The sequence below is a fragment of the Tachysurus fulvidraco genome, chromosome 6 (assembly GCF_022655615.1).
Source record: "Tachysurus fulvidraco isolate hzauxx_2018 chromosome 6, HZAU_PFXX_2.0, whole genome shotgun sequence".
NCBI classification, from domain to species: domain Eukaryota; kingdom Metazoa; phylum Chordata; class Actinopteri; order Siluriformes; family Bagridae; genus Tachysurus; species Tachysurus fulvidraco.
In genome coordinates, this window is record NC_062523.1 from 3,735,939 (window position 1) to 3,758,889 (window position 22,951).

General features: G+C 40.4%; 1 protein-coding gene across 3 annotated transcripts in view; it reads right to left on the reverse strand.

Moving 5' to 3' along the window:
• Window positions 1–708: 708 nt before the first annotated feature.
• pms1 (PMS1 homolog 1, mismatch repair system component) overlaps window positions 709–22,951 on the reverse strand; it is a 33,852-nt gene continuing 11,609 nt past the window's right edge. For all 3 annotated transcript variants that reach the window (XM_027167007.2, XM_027166922.2, XM_027167174.2), the window contains 7 exons: window positions 15,399–15,521; window positions 14,089–14,241; window positions 13,219–13,982; window positions 4,851–5,318; window positions 4,607–4,737; window positions 1,500–1,660; window positions 709–1,104 (listed from right to left, as the gene is read on the reverse strand). In XM_027167007.2, the coding sequence (XP_027022808.2) occupies window positions 907–1,104; window positions 1,500–1,660; window positions 4,607–4,737; window positions 4,851–5,318; window positions 13,219–13,982; window positions 14,089–14,241; window positions 15,399–15,521 (1,998 nt within the window). In that variant the 3' untranslated portion in view covers window positions 709–906. The remainder of the gene's footprint in view (window positions 1,105–1,499; window positions 1,661–4,606; window positions 4,738–4,850; window positions 5,319–13,218; window positions 13,983–14,088; window positions 14,242–15,398; window positions 15,522–22,951) is intronic.

The following is a 22,951-nucleotide window of genomic DNA, read 5'->3' on the forward strand; positions in this document are numbered from 1 at the left end:
GCACACACACTCTCATTTACTCACACACTACGGACAATTTTCCATAGATGCCAATCAACCAACCATGCATGTCTTTGGACCAGGGAAGGAAACTGGAGTACCCGGAGGAAACCCCCGAGGCACGGGGAGAACATGCAAACTCCACACACACAAGGCGGAGGCAGGAATCGAACCCCCAACCCTGGAGGTATGAGGCGAACGTGATAACCACTAAGCCACCGTGCCCCCCCACTTCTGTAATATTAACCTTAAATATATTATACTGGTGTCAGAATTAAACTATAAACCTACAGGTGGTTGCACAAATAGGATCTCTTTGCTCTCATCATTTCACTCAGTAGTTTTTCACTCTGAACATGATATACAGAACGACTTTTATGTTCTCCCATAAACCATTGACCTCTCCTGAGAAGCACGGCAGATGGATTTGTGCTGACGTAGTTAAGGATTCCTCAGCTGGCGTGATGGGGTGGTGATGTTGCTTGTTTTTAATGCAGAATGTGGCATGACTCCAAATCACAAAAACAAGCCAATTTCTTTCTTTCCCAAAGAAAATCCACTTGGAAACCCGAGAAGTTCGGATAAGGGGTAGAAAATTAATGAATGAATGAATGACAGAAGTGTAATATCTCATATGGGTCACGATTTCTAGTCCACGTTTTATCTCACTTTCTTCCATCTCATATGACAAATGAAAACTATATATAATACCTTAAGTGAAAATATTTATTGATCGCTTATGCACATCATTTTTTGTATAAACATCTGCTTCATTATTTAATGCCACTTTGGTCAGTATCATTCGAAAACTTTTACAGAACCTGATACTAAAAAAAAAGAAAGCATTTACAATAATATGCATTCAGAGTCTGAACGTAACGTTACGTTGGAAAATTCTTGATATACTCAGGAAGAGCTAGAGAAGATGTCAAATGCTTCCTGATCTGTTTCAGGAACGTCGGTGAGGTGGTGAAAAAATGGCCGACCGTGAAGACAAACTTCGCGTTTCCCTTCAAACTCTCGTTCCATTCGAGCCAGAATATTTGTGACGTCGTCTCTGGACATGTTCAGGGGCAACTGTCTGGTCATCCTTACAGCTTCCCCCTAACAAAGAGACAAGAAATTAGAAAAGAATCAAGAAAGAGTATAAAAAATAAATAAATAAATAAATAAATAAATAAATAAATAAATAAATAAATAAATAAATAAAAAGAAAGAAAGAAAGAAAGAAAGAAAGAAAACAAGAAAGAAAAACAGAAAAAAGCAACAACAACAACAAAAAATAAAAAGAAAGAAAGAAATGGAACAACAAAAAAAAGAATAGAAGAAAAAACAAAAACAGAACATTTGAAAGAGTAAAAAAATGAAAGAAGGGAAAAAAATAAAAGGAAAGAATTAACAAGGTAATAACTATTGCTTAGAATCAGTGATGAACCTGTTTTTCTTTCAGGTTGTGTCTAGAAGTGAAGAGGAACCTCAATGAGGAAGAAGTTTCTCACCTCTAGGTAGTTTGTAACTTTGAGAGGTCTGCACTGCTGAACCGTCTGGGCGTTCCTGTCCTTCACGGCTGTTAGGATCTCCTTCAGGTCGGCGATGCCGTAGAAAGGCATGCAGTCAGCCATGGCCATCACTTCGACACCCGTCCCCATGGACGAGGAACCTGGCCAGAGAACGCACAGTGCGAGGATTAACATGTTTCGAGTAGAACCTTCTCCAGGAAAGAATAATAAATAAATATCTGGATTTACACTAGAGATTTTCTCGAGTCTAAAGAAATCTACCCGAGCCGAAGTGACCCGAATCACTTTTTACCCGAACCCGACGTGCATAATTAAAATTTTTTTTTAAAAAGACCCGACCCAAGACAAACCCGAAAAAATTAGACCCGAGTCCGACCCGACCCGTTTGCAATTTTTTTTTAACCCGACTGGACCCGAATGTTGCGTAACTCTACACTAAAGTAACCGCTACAGCGTGGATTCAAAATTGTTTGACAGGTCTATTTCAATAAAAATTAGCTTACCGCCAGCCACACGTCACCAGCCACATGTCGCAAGCGGTCTTGGCAAACAGAGGAGAGGTTGGAAAAGGACTCGAGTCGATGCACACACACGAGATACAGTAGTTCGGGTCTTCTCGGGTCCGTTCGGTAAAAACACATTAATTATAAATTACCCGAGACTCGATGCAGCTATTATTATACCTGACCCGTGTCCAAGGCACACGTGAAACTTTTAGACCCGAACCCGTTCAGGTCTCGGGTCGGACCTCGGGTTTTCGGATCTAAGTGGAATCGTGAAGACCTCTAATTTACACTCCAAATTAAGCACTAAACTAATTGTATGATGTCTAAGCTGACTGGACAGAATCACAGACCAAGGTTTTCAGCAGATGACTTAAAGATTTCTATTTTATAGAAAAGAATATGATGGAAATATCTGCACTAGCAAACTTAACAAAATATAAGTCTAATAACGTACCGAGCACTACGACTGATCGTTAAATGAAACGGTTTTGGTTTTGCTAAACGCTAAAACGGGAATTGTTGGTCTGAAAATGGCACGGCGTGTCGTCCTGCACTCTGAAAAGGGCAGATTCTTCTGAGGTGCTAAGCCACTGAGCTGGGCATAGACTTCGGCAGCTGGCCAACATAAACCACAATGACCCATAGCGGCACCAAGACGGATATTTCTTAAATATTTCTCCATCCTGATTTCAAAATATATCCAAGAGTATGACTCATTGCAGATGCAAAATGCAACGACAATAAAAAAAGCATTATATTAATATTAACGTTTAGAATCTGTCAAGATTTTTTTCCAAATTCCAAAAATGTATTTGCTGATCGGCGACGAGGCGCATTCTTCTATTTTACTATCTGTACAATACATATTTATATGAACATTTCTAATTCCAATAATGTAAATTAAAAAAAAATGCAAACGTTTCAGAAATAATTGAGCGTGATCCTGTTATTCCCACCGTTCACATTTCTTAATTATTTGTGAACTCTTGCAGGAAAGGCATCCATCAGATCAGATCAGATCAGATCAGAGATCAGAGATCAGACGGTAAAGAACTGCACACAAAGGGACCTTAGGAATGATTTAAAAAAGCACGGTTTAAGACGTGTGTCTATTTCTAATAAGGAAAGAAAGGGAAGGAGGGAAAAAAGCAAGAAAGAAAAGATAGAGAGATACAGTAGATAGATAGATAGATAGATAGATAGATAGATAGATAGATAGACAGACAGATAGAGAGACAGACAGACAGATAGAGAGAGACAGACAGATAGAGAGAGAGAGAGAGAGAGAGAGAGAGAGAGACAAACAGAGAGAGACAGACAGAGAGACAGACAGATAGATAGAGAGAGAGAGAGACAAACAGACAGACAGACAGACATACAGACAGACAGATAGATAGACAGACAGATAGAGAGAGAGAGAGAGAGACAGACAGATAGATAGACAGACAGACAAAGAGAGAGAGAGAGAGAGCGCGAGAGAGATAGAGAGAGACAAACTGACAGACAGACAGATAGATAGACAGACAGACAGATATATATATATATATATATATATATATATATAGAGAGAGAGAGAGAGAGAGAGAGAGGGAAACAGACAGACATACAGACAGGTAGATAGAAAGGAAGAAAGAAAGCAAGAAATAGAAGGGAGAATATACAGAAATGTTTCAGAAAGCAAGACAGAAAGAAAGAAAGATCTGCAGCTTATAATGGAAATTCAGGCAGCCGGGCTCCTTCTAGGAAAAGAGGAGTGAATGATGAATGAGACGGACGCTGCCTTTGGGATCGAGCTCCTTCTTAACAAGCTCACATGGTTTTCTGCGTCAGGGAGAAAATAGAAATGCTAACAGTGAACCTTCCGTGAGTCCAAAGTTTTCTACTATCACCATATTGTTCTATGCCTGAACTTTACTTCACTTTCAGGATGGAGCAGAAGTACTTGAGTCTGATGCACAAAACATGAACCTCAACCCCACTGAACTCCTCTGGGATACACTGGAAATGCGAGCGCACCCCAGACCTCCTCGACATCTCACCGATGTCTCACCGATCGGTGTCTGATCTCGCTATACATTACATTTAGCAGACGCCCTTATCCAGAGCGACTTACATTTTTATCTCATTTTATACAACAGAGCAATCAAGGGTCAAGGGCCTTGCTCAGGGGCCCAGCAGTGACAGCCTAGCGGACATGGGAATCGAACTCACAACCTTCCGATTGGTTATCCAGCACCTTAACCACTAGGCTACCACATCCCAACCATAATCACAAGTCCCAACCACCATGTTCCAAATGCTAGTGGAAAGACTTCCCAGAAAACTGGAGCTTATTATTTATTGATAAAATATCAATAAAAAATAAAAAACTTCTAGTTTGCAAACCCTACTGGTGAAGAATTTTCTGCATAACCATATAGTTCTCTCTCAAAAACAGGGTTTTGCATCTCCTTCAACTACAGAATCCATCCCATCACAATCCTATCGAGAGACTCAAATCTTCAAGCCATGTGAGTATAGATCACTCATTCATTCATTCATTCATTCATCTCTCCATCATTCTCTATGTAAAAGTGCTACCTGGAGTAAGTCTGATCTGAAATCCATTGGCCACCAGCCTGGCATCGGTAAAGAGGACTTCGCCGGTTAAAGATGGATCGCCTTTTTCCATATTCATAAGAACTTCTTTGTATTCAGGACCACCGAGAACACTGCACAGAAAAAAAGCACAGCAAGTCGGTGACTACTTTATTAATATGACTCTGACATTGAGCTGATAATCATTTTGATCTTTTTCAAATGAAATTAAGTAGAGAAACACCACCCATCTGTTAGCTGTATAGGGGACTGCAAGTTCGCTGCTGGAAGTATATTATTCTCCAGAAGTCTCTTAAACAGCAGGGCTTCCTCCACCCTAAATGGATTTAACAACGTGAGTTTTCTGCCACATAAAACGACCCAGGCGCACTGAGAAGGCAAGCGGTTTACAAGCCGGAGGCCCTGCTCACTCGACTGGGAGCGATGCTCGGGCTGAAGTGCTCGTCTGAGAGCGGCTAAGCTGAACTGGACGGTCTTGGACGCCTCTGAAGGTTTCTTCTTGCTCTCCGACTGAGAGGTGAAGAGTTTGTCTAAGGTATGCTGATTGGACTCGCATGCTTTGCGTTTCACACCCTGGGGTCTGTTCAGAAACGAATCAGCTTTCTGATGCTGACGGTCAGGAGCGATGCCGGCCGAGGCACGCTTCTTCTGCTCGTTGTACGTCTCCAGGGACTTCTCAGCCTTTTCCTCGTACCTGCGATGCAAGAAAGCAACCATAGACTTTAGTAGATTTCGTCACAGAAAAACTTGGTCTGTTGAATCAGAATTTGGTAGATTCATCCTGCTTTGTATCAACAGTTCAGCTTTTTAGCTAGCAACATTCATTGTGGTACAAATACATGCAGATGTAGAGGAAAGATCGATGACACCGAGGAGCAGCAGTCTTCATTCTATAATCATGGAAAATGTTCTGAAATACTATATAACCTACAGTACAGGAGCATTCACTTTGCTGGTGTATCCCCTGCATTATCTATGTTCAAGCCTCCCATTAAAATGTTTAAGAATGTTCAAAATTACCCTTACATCAGGTGGGGTCTCCGATATTTGAGAAATGCGTTAGGCCACTAAACAAAAAATCAAAACAAACGTGTAGCCAATGAGCAGAAAGGGGCGGGTCTTTTCAATATGTGTGGAGAGAGTGTTTAGTGCGCATGTGTGCATGTGCGCATATTCATAGGTCGGAGTTTCCCGAGTCAGTATCTTCTGAGCTAAACGCTGTTACTACACAAAACGCGGTTGTAGCTGCCTCTCTACATTACTACGATAGAAAAGAGGTGTTATTTGTGTAGTAACAGCGTTTAGCTCAGGAGTTATTGACTCGGGAAACTCCAACCTGTGAATATGTGGCCAACTTCCTGCTCCTTCAGTTCTCTCCAGCGCTGGAAAGCTGATCCTATATTAACACGTCCTACTTCTTGTCCTTATCGTAAGTCTTTCTTCTCTTTCTTTCTTTGTTTTTATCCTCCATGTCGATGTTAAAACCGCTTTCTGCTGATGTCACACATGCGCACTGAACACTCTCTCCGCCCATATCGACAAGACACGCCCCTTTCTGCTCATTGGCTACACGTTTGTTTTGATCTTGTTTATCTTGTCGTCCCGACTCTTTTCTGAAGCATTTCTCAAATATCGGAGACCCCACCTTTAACATTAAAAAAAGGAGACACTTTAAAAAATAAACTTTAAAAATTAAAAGAGCAAACAGTATACAAAAGAGGCTAATTTTCAAAAGATCCAATAGATTTTTAAAAATCCAATGGATTTTTTTTTTATATCAATGAATATTTCTAAGGAAAGACAAAATATCGTAAAGTATGCTGTGGAAAAATACGAAATATAAATATTGACGCAAAAATCTGTTTACATAATTACAAAAGGATCTGAAACTTGAGTCCAACTAAAATTAATCATTTAAAATTAGCACTCTGTTTATCTTTGTTTTCTTTGGCAGTAAAAAAAATCGTTATAAGAAAACTGAATTAGAATGTAAATTTATCCAATTTAGCTCTACTACAAGCTACAGAGGTTTCCTATACAATAAGCCTTAATCCTTAAAATGGATGGATTTAAAGATCTATTTCTTTATCAGGTTAATAGAATTGTAGCACTCACAATATTATAGACAGGATAATGACTGGATAACGATTTCCGAAAAAAGATTTATCAAAAGAATGTGATTATAAAATGTACTATAATGAGCGGGTCAGCAGTTGTGATTAATTAAATATTCCCAATCCACATGAGGAACCCAGATTTATTTTCCTCTTGTGGTTTTAACTTGTCTCCTGGGACATGATATAAATCACAGTCTAGAAAACTGTACAAACTGCCAAGATAAAAAAACATCTGTTACCTGCGAGTAGCTGGGGGCTAAAAAACAAAACAAAACGATCTGCCTTTCTCCGACAAACCGGTCATCATATTGACAACCACTGGAGTAAAATGTTTCCTAATCTATGTGTAGCTGTGTAATTCACCACAGATCACAAAACGGCATAATAAAAGATTATATGATGGAGGGACCAGGGTTGGGGGGTCGATTCCTACCGCTGCCTTGTGTGTGTGGAGTTTGCATGTTCTCCCCGTGCCTCGAGGGTTTCCTCCGGGTACTCCGGTTTCCTCCCCCGGTCCAAAGACATGCATGGTAGGTTGATTGGCATCTCTGGAAAATTGTCCGTAGTATGTGAGTGTGTGAGTGAATGAGAGTGTGTGTGTGCCCTGTGATGGGTTGGCACTCCGTCCAGGGTGTATCCTGCCTCGATGCCCGATGACACCTGAGATAGGCACAGGCTCCCCGTGACCCGAGAAATTCGGATAAGCGGTAGAAAATGAATGAATGAATGAATGAATGAATGATGGAGGGAGAAGGGTTGCTGTTTTGGGGACAAGGACACAGAGGATAGATTGAGATGGTTTGGACATGTAGAGAGGAGGGAGATGGTTATATTGGTAGAAGGATGTTGGAGATTGAGCTGCCAGGTAAGAGGTCAAGATGAAGGACAAAGAGGAGATGTATGGATGTGTTAAATGAGGACATGAAGGTAATTGGTGCGAGAGTAGAGGATGATGAGGATAGAGTTAGGTGGAGACAGATGATGCGTTGTGGAGACCCTTAACGGGAAAAGACAAAAGTAGAAGAAGATGATGTACAAAAATAAAATGCAAAGAAATGATCATATGCTCAGGAGTCTATACTCCGAAGAAAATGTGAGAAATACAGTGTGATTGAGCTTCAGTGTACTTTAAAACGGGTGCACGACAAGAGTAATGCTGTGGTGACAGTGGAGTAGGGGCTTTAGTACATAAAGAGATAAGATCAAAAATCTGAGAAATGATCCCTGGGATACTCCAGTGATGAAGCTGAGAGGACAAAAAACATTAATCTGTCCAGGACAGATGGTTTCTAAATAAGTAATCACAAATGAAATACAACACTAATTATTATGTACATGCGACATGATTGGATTCACATTGGCTTCATTCTCAGATTAGCAAAACGAGCTAACTATACCAGCTACACCTACTCATCAGAAGCACCAACAATCTCTGCAACATCCTCCCAAAATTTAATTCATCCATTCATTCATTCATTCATTCATTCATTTTCTACCGCTTATCCGAACTTCTCGGGTCCCGGGGAGCCTGTGCCTATCTCAAGCGTCATCGGGCATCAAGGCAGGATACACCCTGGACGGAGTGCCAACCCATCACAGGACACACACACACACTCTCATTCACACACACACACACACTACGGACAATTTTCCAGAGATGCCAATCAACCTACCATGCATGTCTTTGGACCGGGGGAGAAAACCGGAGTACCCGGAGGAAACCCCCGAGGCACGGGGAGAACATGCAAACTCCACACACACAAAGCGGAGGTGGGAATCGAACCCCCAACCCTGGAGGTGTGAGGCGAACGTGCTAACCACTAAGCCACCGTGCCCCCTCCCAAAATTTATTCTGCTTAATAATGTTTCCATGCAATCTAATTAATTAGAGGTTTTTATGACAGGATAAGATGAAACTGTGGTTAGAAGATGACAATCCATATAAAATGGGACAGGAAATGGGAGCTAACTGCAGGTAGGAAGTAAAGTAAGAGGAGAACTGATTCGTCTGAGTAACAGTGTGTATTTATCAACTGAGGTCATTTTAAAACGCTGTCGCTTTGTCACCTGCTTTTGTCACTGAAATTCTGCACATACATAGAGAACGAATGAAGGTTTCGGTTCGCGTGGAGAATAAATGGTGTGTTCTGATGATTGACAGCATCAAAGGCATCCGAGAGCTCAAGAAGGATTAGGATCCAAGACAGATTTTCCTGGCAATTCAGAACGTTTTCCTAAATATTTGGATTTTGTTTTAAAGAAGAAAAAATAAGGGCGCTGTCTAAGGAAACGTTTTTACACTGTAATATTTGGGAAAACCAGAATATGAAGTAAGTCACATTTTCTATTTAAAGTTTTCATTATTTAAGCCTACATTTTTTTTTTTTGTAAGAAATGACAAAGCTACAGCAGAGAGAGAACAGTGAGACAGATGGACACAATTGTAGGGTATAATGCAATTGACAGAAGCCTGAAATCCATAACATTTATCAAAACACATAAACTATATAGTGCTGGGTATTAAGGAACTTAACACTTTTAGCTTTTAACATTTCCCATAATGTCTTTGTACTTATAAATATCATATACATTAAAAATATAGAAAACATAAGCGTTAGCGATCATGGTAAAGGTGAACGAGCTTGTTTAGGTTATTAGGGATGACAACATTAAACAACGCTCGAATGAGGAAAAAACTGAGATAGCCTTCGCAGTACAGCTATGTGCTTTAGTAATAAGCAGGTATAAGGTTCATGGAACTGAAAGTAATCGTTCCTGGACAGGAGGTTCCATGCAAGATTTCACAACAAGCTGTCACTCAGAAAGAGAGCGATAAGCAGCGAAGAATCAACTCAGTTCCTACAGCGCTTTTAAAACTGTAAAAAATAAATAAAAAAAAAACAAAGCACAGAGATGTTCATCAGAAGATCTTGTGCACATCAGAATTCTATCGGATTGATATACTTTGTAGAGACCATATAACAATAGTGTCGTTTTTGCAGAAGAAAGAGTTGCATGTACTGTACGATCCTAAGAAAGTTACACACATAGTGAAGCGTGGTGGTGGGAGCATCGGGATATGGGTCTGCTTCTCTGCAAACAGTACTGAGGAATAAAACCTCACTGAAGTAAATGTAAATGGAGAGATGAACGTGGACATACTGGAATAGAGAATTTAATCTCAAAGTTAATCTGGAGAGAAAATTAACATCTCACCCAGACAACAATCCCAAACATACAGCCACAATAACACAACAAAAATATATATATATATATTGTACTATATATAGTTTGTCATTTGTGGTGACAAAATACTTTTTTTCCCTATCAAATTCTTTTTCAACCAAATCTTATATATTAATGATTACAAAGGGGGCACGGTGGCTTAGCGGTTAGCACGTTCGCCTCACACCTCCAGCGTTGGGGGTTCGATTCCTGCCTCCGCCTTGCGTGTGTGGAGTTTGCATGTTCTCCCTGTGCCTTGGGGGTTTCCTCCGGGTACTCCGGTTTCCTCCCCGGTCCAAAGACATGCATGGTAGGTTGATTGGCATCTCTGGAAAATTGTCCATAGTGTATGTGTGTGTGAGTGAATGAGAGTGTGTGTGTCCTGTGATGGGTTGGCACTCCGTCCAGGGTGTATCCTGCCTCGATGCCCGATGAGGCCTGAGAAAGGCACCGGCTCCCCGTGACCCGAGGTAGTTCGGATAAGCGGTAGAAAATGAATGAATGAATGAATGAATGAATGAATAATAATTACACAGTCATTAAAAGACCGGACATGTACGATTATGAAGTGAATATGCACTTGGAATATATTAAATAACAAAACGACAGTGTCCAAATTTTCACTTCTCACTGTAAGGTTCTGTTTTTTTAGTGCCCGACCTGTCCATGGCAGTGAGATATTATGTACAGTGTGTACATATGCACATAAATGTGGGTGAAGGGGTTTTTAGATTATAAACAGCAGCACATCCATGATAAATAAAATCTCACAAAGCTTAGCACAACAGGCTCATGTGTGATGCTCCAATACAACATGACTTCACATAAACTTGATTTCCTTATGGGTGTGCCACTTAAAAGTGGCCGGAAAACGAGCCAAGTACTAGCTCAGGCTCATTTATTACTCCACAATAGCACGCAAAAAGACATTACTTTTTCCATACACCCTTCCATACCTTCCACAAATGCCCCTGGCTAAGGTGATGCACATTTTCCATCCATCCAGTTAGACTAAACAGGCATGCAATAATTTGGATAATTTTTTTCCTTCATGGCAACTATTTCCTGAGAAGACTAATGGTCCTGTTTCACAAGGCCTTTCCTTTTCAGAGAGCTATGAAGATCAAAAAAATGCATTTATGCACCAATTTACTGGTCTGTAAATGGATGCTGTAATTCAGTAATGACTCTAAAGTGCTACCTGACATGAAATCTGTTAGATATCTCATCGTGAGTAAACTGCTTAACGCAAAACCAAAGAAAAGACAAATACAACTGGCTGTAATGGAACTCTTAGTTCACTATAATGAAACTTTTTAACTGTTGAAAAACAAAACTGAACTGGAACCGACTTAAGTGGGATTTTTATGTCGAAAACGTACACAAAATATCAAAAAATAACTGAAGTACAGGAAATCAAAATAATTTGATCAAAATTACTTACCAATAAAAAACAAAAAAAAAAAACAAAAGTGATTGTATTCACTCTGTTGCTACGAAACCCCTAAATTCCCCCTACACATTCTTAGGGTAAAAAGCATATTTGTGTCTCAGGAGAGTTCTTACACCTGACATTACTGAAATTCCAGAATTCCAGAATTTCTGGAAGGTTGGAGAAATTTACATTGTTCATCACTGCGAGAATGCCTTTGTGTGAAGAAGCATGGTGGTGGTAGCATCATGTTGGTAGATGCTTTTTTCATCAGGCCATCCTTAAAAATATTTTGGTTTGCAGGAACAGTAAAAAAGGGTCGGTAGGTAGGTCTATATCTTTTTTTTTTCAAGTTTCGATGTAAAAAAATGTCCAAAGTACAATTTTGGTGATGGTGTTTACGTAGGTATGAATTTAAACAAATTAGCATATTGTGACGATACTGCCTGGGTCTTCAACCTGTGCCTTCGGGCGCATCATTGCAAACCTTATTTTGATGCTGGACACAGTTTTTCCAGAACTTCATGCCAAGTTAAAGCAGTGTCGAGCTGTTTTAATGAATTTTTTCGATGTATTATGGCGCCCGAACTCGTATGACTTTGAACGGTGACCGCAAACATTTTGTTTACTGCAGCCGCAGCCATCATTACAGAGCGCGAACCGTCAACTCTGACAGTGAATGAGAGAATGAGACGAAGCGAACGCACAGGCCGTAGTGTGACATCCGGTAACCAATAGTGTAAACATAGATGACGTCACGGGTTTTCATTTAAAAGAAAGAACGTAGCCTTCGTTTGTATGTAGGCCTAGGCAATTTATATATTTACAATACTTACTAAGATATAATTAATTATTATATGATTATTTTATTGCTTTTGTATTAGTTGTTTGAAGAGTAAAAAAAAAAAGGTCGGTCTTAACGCAAATTTAAAGTCAGACTTAAAGCAAAAAAAGAAACAAATTTGAATTGGTCCTAAATTGACAGGGTCGGTCGGGTTACGGCAAACAAGAATATTTTTAAGGATGGCCTCAACATGGACTGGGAAAGGTTTGAGGAAATGATTGATCGAGGCAAAAAAGGTGCGATCCTAGAAGAAAGTCTGTTCCGGTTCGTTACGATCAAGATCTGTGATCAACTATGAACAAAATTCTTTGGGAGAATTCAAAATGGATTTTTAACCAATATTCTTATGGACTTTGTGCTTGACAGTCTTATACTTCTGATTAAAGAGTTCATGAAAATGCCATGAAACACTCATTCATTGTCAGAAACTTCCTTATCTTGACCAGGGAAGGCAGTGGATCTTGGATGAAAAGTGAATGAAATGTGGGAATACTCCCTGGAGTTTGTGTTTTTTGTCCGGTCTGAAACATCAAAACTCCTGAATTTGAAATGTGCTAGTGTATCCCTTTAAATAATGAATACATGAAATAATCAGCTTTCATTTCATATACATTTTCACTTAAATGGAATAAACCACAACTACACTGACACCGTCTTACGTGAGATTCCGTTGGTGTTTAAAATATACCCCGGCATTCTCTAGAATCCTGAATACCTCTTTTACAGCGGAAAACATTATTGACCAGTGATTCAAGTAATCAAATGCAGTTGTCTGGAAAACATAAATGTAGTTCATATCAATCCTCTTGCTTTGGACAGCAACCTGAACAAATCAAGCAGACTTTCCACACCATATTTTATCCTTGCAAGTGGCAAGTCTATTCCGTCTCCCTCCCTTTTTTCCCCTCCCTAAACCAAGAGAGTGAATCACAACAAGTGGAAAATGCAGCTTTGGGAGTGAAATCTGGAAACTTACTTCTTTCTTTCTTCCTCCCCGAGGCTTTCCCATCTCTCTTTTACAGCAGCAGTGACATCCTGCAGACTGGCTTGTGGCTTCTCCAGCAGGATGGATGATCTGGTGTCTTGCTCAAACAGTGCGAAGGCAGAAAGCGGCTGACGCACAGAGCGGCTGCTGATCAGGTCGTAGGCTGTTAATTTGGCCATTTTTTCCACAATGACATTTGTGGGTTTCCTGCACGGGCTGCTACTCTTAGTTTCCGTATCTTGGGCAACTTCGCCATCTTTTTGAGCTTCAGGTTGAAGAAGCTTCACAGGTTCAATGCATTCTCCAGTGATGGGATCTGTGAAAGCCCTTCCCATGGCCCAATTATCTGCTGAGATCTCCTTGTCCACTTGTACAAGAGTTTGCTCACGTTTGTCATCCGAGTTGACTGTAGAATTCAACACTACGCTTTCAGCAAAAGATGAATCACTCAAGCTTGTGTTGATTATCCAGTCCTCTGATGAGGAAGACGAGCTCGTGTTAGCAGTACCTGGTAAGGATGTATCGCTGTCCTTTTCTCTGGTTTTCGTGGTAGCCTTTTCTAAAACCACAGTCGGAGAATCTGCGCTAGGCTGTGGTGCAGCTTTTTCAGCCGCTTTATTGAGTTCCTTCCTAATTTCCACCACAGAAGAAGACTGTCCTTCAGTCCGTTCTTCTGTCACATTGTTGTCATTCCCAACAGAATAAGAACCATACAAGGAGATCAGTACAGATTCCACTGCTAAAAGCACAGCATCCTGAGGGGAAAAACAGTGTGACCAATAAAAAAAACATCAGACCTGTTTGTGGAATGACTTTCAAAAGCAACCTGGTGTAGCAAACGTGAACGGCATGTGTTATTACCTTGTTCTGCAGCATCACTTGCAACTTGTCAGGTGTCAGATTAACATCCACACTCGAGGCAGGGACAGTGATGTTCAGCATCAGAATAGGGAAGCGGCGGCCGGCTGATTCGTTATTCGAATGGGCTGAATTAGCATAGTACTGCTTTACAAGCTAAAGGATAAAGCAGGTAAAACTTCAGGTTAGAAGGTTTGCGTCATATACTGTAAAACCTGGTCTAGATCAATTCCTCCTTGGAGTGTTTATTCTTATCTGTGGTCCTGGAACCTGTCACAATGACACCAGAGACCCGCTTAGGAAAGTATCCCTCAATGGTAATCCATTCTAACAAGAAAAGACTGATAAAGTTGGTGGGGCAGATATGATTGTAACTCGATCCAAAACCTATGTCTTTGTACAATGCTCTGTACATGTATTACTGTATATATAGAATAAGTGTGAGCAGTTTTATCTTATCTTATACACCAATAGTACACATGGGTTGGTTTCACGAAAGCCTGATAAAGATGTTATGTAATATGGTTTAAGACAAAATGGGATATAAAACATCAACAAGACTTCACCATGTATCAAATTTGGGATTATACTGGCGATCTGTGCCATACTAACCAGACACTTTTAGAGGAACTTGTATACCTGCTGATTCATGCAGTTATCCAATCAGCCAATTGTCAAGGCAAAAAACATTGCCTAGTCTTTTCTAACCTTCAAATATCTGTTTTTGGGCAGCATCCGATTCTATTTCTTGGCTTACAGGAGTGGTAGACAATGTAGTCTTCTGCTGTTGTAGCCCAACTGCCTCAAGGTTTATGTATGGTGTTCATTTTGAGATGCTTTTCTTCTTAACACGGTTGTAAAAAGTGCTTATTTGAGTTACTGTAGCCTACTTGCCGGCATTCACTAAATTCCAGGGGTTTCGTTACCATGACGTAAAGTGGGCGTGTTTCCGGAGATCTTGGAAAAACGCCCTCTTTCAAAAAAAAGAGCGTACTATGAAGGGCAAAACAGTCATACAGGTAGATTTATTTTAGAAAACGAATAAACAACCAAAAACGACGGTTATGGTTAGGGTTAGGGTTAGATTATCAAATAGGCCACGCCTACCTGATGATGCAATATCTGTTACACTGTTCTGAAATTCCTGGAAATACAGTAAGTGCATCCCCCTACTTGCCAGTCTTACCATTCTCCTCTGACCTCTCTCATCAACAAGATGTTTCTACCCACCGAACTGCAGTTTTCTTGCGAATACCTTTCACAGAACCATTCCATGATATTACATATGATTAAGATTAAACACATAAACTTACCTTCAGGATATCTTTGTGATTCACAGGCCGATTGTTGACATAAATAAAAGTCTTGTCTGAAGTACTGGAGCTTGTCGCACCGAGATCAGAGTTCGGCTTAGGGAAGTATCCCTCGATGCTGATCTATTCAGACATGAGAAGAATGATAGGATCAGGGCTCGGCTAAGGACTCGGCAATTTAACGGTGATGGGGAAATCTCAGTGAGTGCTGATATTTTACAGAGATGGGTTGTAGTAAAAGAAGGGTCCTGTATCATCCTTTTCTGCACAGGCATTTTTTTTGTTCTGATTGACACAATGTGTTGGTAAATATCTAGAATGCTCATAGTTTAAATATATGTTTAACCCAGTCCAAACCTCACATGTCTTCAGTCGTGACCTGTATGATCCTTGTAAAATGTCAGTGCATGAGAATTTTGTTCCTCATAAATTCACCCTTCTGAGTCTCTGACCCCCATCTGACTGCCTAATTAGGATTTCCCAGCCCAGTCAGAATGCATTTGTCATCTCATAACTAGGCACTCTTGCCAAGCTCCTAACGAACTTGGAATAACACAGTATATACATGCAAGAGTATCGAACAAGCTTCAGTTGTAAACGTCTCCTAAATTTGGATGCTTCTGAATTGACAAATGCAGCTGTTGGCCAGCAAGAGGCCATTTATTATTGCCATCTTATACAATTATTGCTGGTATTGTCACTTCCTAAGAATGTTCCTTGTTAAGTACATGCTGCTGTTACAGCATTTTGACAATTACTGCAGCACAGGTGAACCCGTCCGTGGAGCTTTGCAGACTGAATGGAAACTATTATTCCAGGATAACAGGATGTGGATCACACTGCCAACAAAAAGGTCCTCTGCTATGAAATTCAATTAATGTCCTTTGGGGAAACAGCACAATGACAGTGGATGAGGGGGGAGAAAAAAAAATGACCTGGCTCATTCAAAATGACATGACCGGAGCAGTTTAGCGAATCAGCCAAATAAGAAGTCAGAATAATGAGGAAAAAATACAAAATCTGCAAGTCTTGTACTAATATCTTTTTTTTTTTTTTTTACTGATTTATCATAATCGTTAATCTTTCTTTTTCTTTGTGTTAAGTACTGAATTTGAAACTTTCCTATATCTGTTCCGGCATTAAGGAAAGTATTTCCCTTCCAGTATAAATGATACTCGAAATGAAGCCAAGTAGCCGCTATGAACGGCATCCTTCCCCGCCGTATGACTCGTACGAAGTGCCCTAGTGCTTCACTGCACTCTGCACGTGTCACATTCATAAGGTGGATGGGGCTCGAGGGGGTTAGGAAGGATTTGCTTACATTCTTGGCACACTGTCCAGCCTGATGAGTGCACTTCTCTCTTGGATAATGACAGATTGCTGAAACAGACACGCTCAAGAAGGCATCAAGAAAATCAAATAATAAATTTGTTTTTCTCCATGTAACACGGATGCCGATTCCGAGAACATCTTATAAATAACACGTGTCAAACGAAGACACGTCCTCGTCAGGGACTCGGGGTTTTCGCAGCATGACTTGTCCTGCATGCTCTTTCCTCTACACGCTTAGCATGGGGCCACATGGAGGAAATTCCTAGTGCTTTCGTGTACAGGGAACTGAACATATGGTGCAGCAATTAAAGCGCTGAAGCATCAGCACAAGGTCCATCCACCTGACCTGTTAGACACCTGTTACTGTCAGAGGCTATGTGACGTTAGGGAATTCTCACTGTATTCTGGACATAGGTGTTATTAGAGAGACCCTGAGAGTGGTGCGTGCTGACGTGTACACATTCACACACGTCTGAAGGTTGAAATTTGCATGCAAATCGTTTCATTTCCAAACAGTCTCCTCAAACCTTAACACTTACTTTTATTCTTATGCAGAGTATGGAGATACCGTCCTGAACACCGAGTATGAAGCCGAGACAGGATTTTTTTTTCTGCTGATTTGTTTTCAAACCTATATGCCCTGATACATATCGTGTATCGCAGACATGTCTTTATCATATCACCCACCGATATACAAGACCGACAGAAACATGAAGCACTGGAGATCAGCTGTGACATACTTTAAGATCCAATTCCCTGTAATGTTTAGAATATCTGAACAGTCACCAACATCAGCACCAACACAACTCAATAACGCATCACAACTACAAATAAATAAATAAATGGAATAGATTTCAGGGTGGAGATTTCCTTTAACCATTTAACTCTTTTGCTATGCTTTTGATTGATGTAAGATACCAATTTTAATGAATGTGTGAATCTGTGTGTGCATAGTGCACTGTGATGGACTAGCATCCGATTAGAGGCATTTCTAGGCATTTACTAGGATTGGGTTTAGAACAATCACAACCCTGACTAGGTTAAAGCACTAACTGATGATGAAAGTTAGCACTTCTACTGTACCACTTCAGTTCTAGGCAGCACACCAGATGCTATTAATTAATTTTTTTTATTATCAATTTTGCCGCTTTAAACATTAGCAGAAAATTTTTGCATCATGATGTGTAGGCCCAAATAGTTAAAATGTTGTAAATTTGGAGTTTTTCCTCGTTAAGACAGTGATGATAAGAATGTAGGGCACCATGTGTCCCCTCACAATAGCTTCCTCTCTAACAGAGCACAGAGATGAATTCGCCAACTGCGCCAATTGACGTCAGTGTGTTCCAGATTAAAAATGTCCACTACATCGCACTCCAGAATCCAAGACCTGCCCTTCGTGAAGCTGACTGAAAACAACCAGGGCAGCTCTCACAACAGGAAACAGAGGCGAAAAGGTTCAAGGGCTTATGTAAGGAACTGATCTGAAGGAGGGCCTCCAAAACAAAAACAATATATAAAAAGAATGGGTTAGGAACCACGCTCCACATCTGTCGGGTTGGATTAACAGCAAGCGAAATGGCATTTAACAGATTACACCTGCTGAGACTGAGTAAAAAAAAAAAACCTTGCTCTTGGAGCTCAAGCACAGCAGAGAAAAAACATTAAAGTATGTGCGTGTTTAAGAGACTGGAAAACAAAAAGATGTCGTAAACAGGTGGTGGGATCCGAACACTGGTTGTTCGTTGGCATGACATGCGATGTGAATGTTCCATAGCTAATCATGTGACCAAATGCCCGCTCTTTGCGTGAGCTGCCCAGGGAAAGCGTAATTGGTGCCAGCACAGAGGGAGAGCGGCACTGCGCCAGCCTGGCCATGCTGTGATCCTCTGACACGCGCTCTTCAGATGTTCTGTGCTGCTACATTCAGTGCATAACATTTTATTGCAAAGTGATGCAGGACACAATGCAATCATAGAACCAGGGGTTCAACAATCCTCAACAAGTTAGGACTAAAAGTTTGCAAATGGAAAAAGCAAGTCTGTTAAAATAATCTAAGGCTACAATCACATAAAATGAACCAAATTTCCACAAATATTAAAACATTTGGCAAACAATTAGTGAAGATGATCTATGGCCACATACTGCAAATCAGAGATGTGTGTGTACCACGATGAACTTGATTTCCACACAAAGCCTTTTCCAATACCTGGAATTTTTCTATTTTTTTTTTCCTATGCAGTTCCTGATAATTGGACTTAGACAGAGAAAAAGGACTTAGAAAGAGAACATAAGCTAATTAATAATTTAGCTAGCTAGCATGTAGCTGGAAAGCTTTCTACTAAGAACAACAGAGACAGAATGACACCAGAAACAAGAAAACGGCATCATAAATATATAATATAACGACATTTTTTTCCTCAAAAAGATCAACATTTACCTCAGGATTAAAATGTTGAAACATGAAATGCTAACCAACAAAAAGTTCAAGAACGCTAACTCTAGGCAAATGGAAAATACATAGCTGATAATGATCGAGGTTAGTGATGTATTTTCCATTTGCCTAGAGTTAGTGTTCTTGAACTTTTTAGCTAACTTTTTTTGGTTAGCATTTCATGTTTCAACATTTTAATCCTGAGGTAAATGTTGATCTTTTTGAGGAAAAAAATTATCGAGGTTAATGAAGTAGCTAGCTAGCATACAGCTACTGAATATTTTTTTTGTAAAGATAGAATGACCGAATGAAACAAGACTAGGCTGCTGGGAACATCCATATTTGCCCTTTAAATTGCTGATAAAAGACTGAGTACATCTAAATGACTGAAAATTGATATGATATTGATGTGATATTTTGTAAAATCAGCTAGTTAAGTTAAGCATTCTAGGTAGCTAAGCATTTATCTCTTGCAATTAGCTACCTAGAAATACAGATTGACAGAAGAAACAAAACAAGGCTGTGGGAAACATCAACACTTGCTCTTATGCTATATCTTTAATATATAATTAATATTTAAATGGTAAACAAATACAAAATGCCCAAAACATAAGAAATCACAAAATAATCAAAACCATGTCATATTCTCATAGAGTTGTGAAAAAATGTTCACATTTTTCAGTAAGCAGTGTGTTTTGTTTTTTTTTTAGAAATTGACCAACAACTCTGAGGTAAATGTTAATGTTCCCGAAGGTTTCCTCTCATTTCTGCTGTCTTCCTGTCTTCGCATTGCTGTCATTATCTATTTTCTTCTGAATGTCTATTTCTCCCAGTTGACTAGCCAAAGAGTTTTCAGGCTGACCAAAGCTATGGCTTAACCAAAATCTAGCCACAAAGAAGCTTAACACAAGGGACTTTTCATTCGAGGGCCTAACCTGGGCAGAATGCTTAGTCATACAAAAAGAAAGAAAGAAAGAAATATCAGCACTGAGGAATGCACAGGCAAGGCGAAGAGAAACAGCGCTCCAGGGAGAGGAGGAGAGCCCTTCTCAGTGAAAGTGTTATGTGAGTCCCTGAGTTCTGCAGCCCAGCAGGAGTCAAGCGATGTTTTAAAGTCAAATTCAGCACAACATGACATGTCAAGGCTCCAATGTTTATTCATTTGGAGCTTTTTAGAAACGTCTCCACGGTGAGAACGAGGTTCGGAAGCTGGTTTGGAGAAGTCAGCTTTTTTTTCCCCCCATTCTGACTGTACAGGGATAATATAACACAGTAAAATTACCGTTAACACCTTACGCATGTTATGAGCTAGTCCAGTGCAAAGATTTGTACACCCATAATAAATAGTGGTTTAAACAAGTGAAAAACCCTAATATTTTTTATCTGGGTTGTTTATTATATATTAAAAATGTAATCAGGGATTTAAAAAAAAATGTAATAATTTAACTTACTTTATGTCAAGTGTTAGTTTGGATAAATAAGGAAAGTCTGTGAAACCTAAAACAACAATCAATCTTAGTTGAAACATTTAGCCTTCTACAGATCGAGAGGGTCATGGCACCAGTTTCAACTACAACTTTTTAAGGCAGCATGTCTTTAGAATTTAGAAATATCCACATGGGATGTTAGTCTCAGCTGTATACAGGTTAACCGATATGATGAATTTATTTATTGTTTATTTAGCACAATTAAACGTTTCAAATGGCAAGACCAACCCTGCAGTCGCACCGGGACATCAGGTTTTATTTCATTACTATTAATAATATTCATAATGTATAACCTGTTGTCCACAAGATTTATTCAGATGACTTTTGTTTAAAATGTATTAAAGTTTGATGTACATGTTGCACAAGGTGTGGCATAAGTTTACATAATCACGAAATGGTGCACAAACTCTCTATGCAGGACATATTTTTTATTGCAGGAATTCACAACATTTTTCATTGTTGGAGTGTACATTCCACCCTGTGCTAATGCTAAGAAGGTACTATGTGAATTCTATGGGTGATCTGCAGAATGTTCACCCCAACAGACTGTTTATTTCAATCATGCAAATCTCAAATCAGTGCCCTTAAATTCAATCAGCATGTGGACTTTGCAACAAGAGGGGCAAACACGCCGAATCTTGTTTTAACAAAATATCCCTGGCACGTACGGTGCGAAGCCCCGCCACCACCTCGGCTACTCGGACAACTGTTGATGCTAATTCCAGCATACAGACCACTCATCAGACTCTAAACCAGTTCTGAAGCAGGTGAAAACCTGGCCTACTCTCCAGGACTGTTTTGGAACATGTTCAGAGTGGCTTTAACCAATGGTGATTCCATCAACATCGCCTACGTCACACCTTCAGAGCAGGGGACAGATTGGCCTTAAGAACAGTCCAAACTGTTCCGAGCAATCAGAAAGGCAAAGTGCGCACATGCCCAGAGAATCCACAGTCAATTCCTGGACCCACCCGGCACACGTGGCAGGGATTCCTGGCGATCACGAACTACAGAACAACCTGACCTTCCTGTGACAGTGACGTCTCCTTACATGATGTGCTAAACGACTTCTATGCTGGTTTGAGAAACAGAACAATGTAGCGGCAAAGGAAGTCCATCCTTCCCACCCAACGACCAAGTACTCTGTCTGACCATTGCCGCTGTGACGGAAACTTTATGTAGAGTTAACCCAAGGAAGGCTGTTGGACCAGACAGAAAAGGGAATGTGTAGAAAAGCTAGCAGATGTCTTCACTGACATCTTCAACATTTCCCTTGAGTAGTGACGTTGTTCCTGTTTCTCAAGACAACCACCATCATCCACGCTAAAGAAGTCTACAGTGTCCTGACTAAATGACTATCGTCCCTTCACACTTAAACCTATTGTGATGAAGTGTTTTGAAAGGCTTGTCATGAGGCACATCAATACTCAACTACCACCTTCACTGGACTCCCTGCAGTTTGCGTATCCTCTAAATCGCTCCACGGATGATGCCATCGCCACAACCCTCTATCTGGCACTCACCCACTTGGACAAAAAAGATAACAATCATCCCTCAGCACATGACTGAGAATTTGATGAGACTGAACACCTCCCTCTGCAACTGGATCGGGCACAGCATCTCCAGCACCATCACATTGAGCACTGGAGCACCTCAGGGCTGTGTGCTCAGTCCACTGCTGTTCACTCATGACTGTGTAGCAATGCACAGCTTGAACCACATCATCAAGTTCGCAGAAGACAAAACAGAAGTGAAGTCTCATCAGTAAGAACAATGAGTTAGCATACAGAGAGGTGGTGAAAAAGCCAACAATCTGTATCTGAACGTCAACAAAACTAAAGAGATGGTTGTTGACTTTAGGAGAGCACAGAGTGACCACTCTCTGCTGAACATCAACAGATCTTCAGTGGAGATCGTCAAGAGCACCAAATTCTTTGGTGTTCATCTGGCGGAGAACTTCACCTGGTCACTCAACACCAGCTCCATCACTAAAAAAGCCTAGCAGCGCCTCTACTTCCTATGAAGGCTGAGGAAATCACATCTCCCTCCACCTATCCTTACCACGTTTTATAGAGGGACCATCGAGAGCATCCTGAGCAGTTGCATCACTGTCTGGTTTGAGAACTGCACCATCTGAAGACCTGCGTCAGCTATATATGGTTGAAATAAAAATAAATGATTCTTGACTTGACACTTCATACTAGCTTCATTGTTAGATTAGCAAAGCAAGCAACTATGCTAGCTATGTGCACTCTCCAGAAGCTCCACCTAAGCTCTACAACTTCCTTCATTCCTTTTTTCTT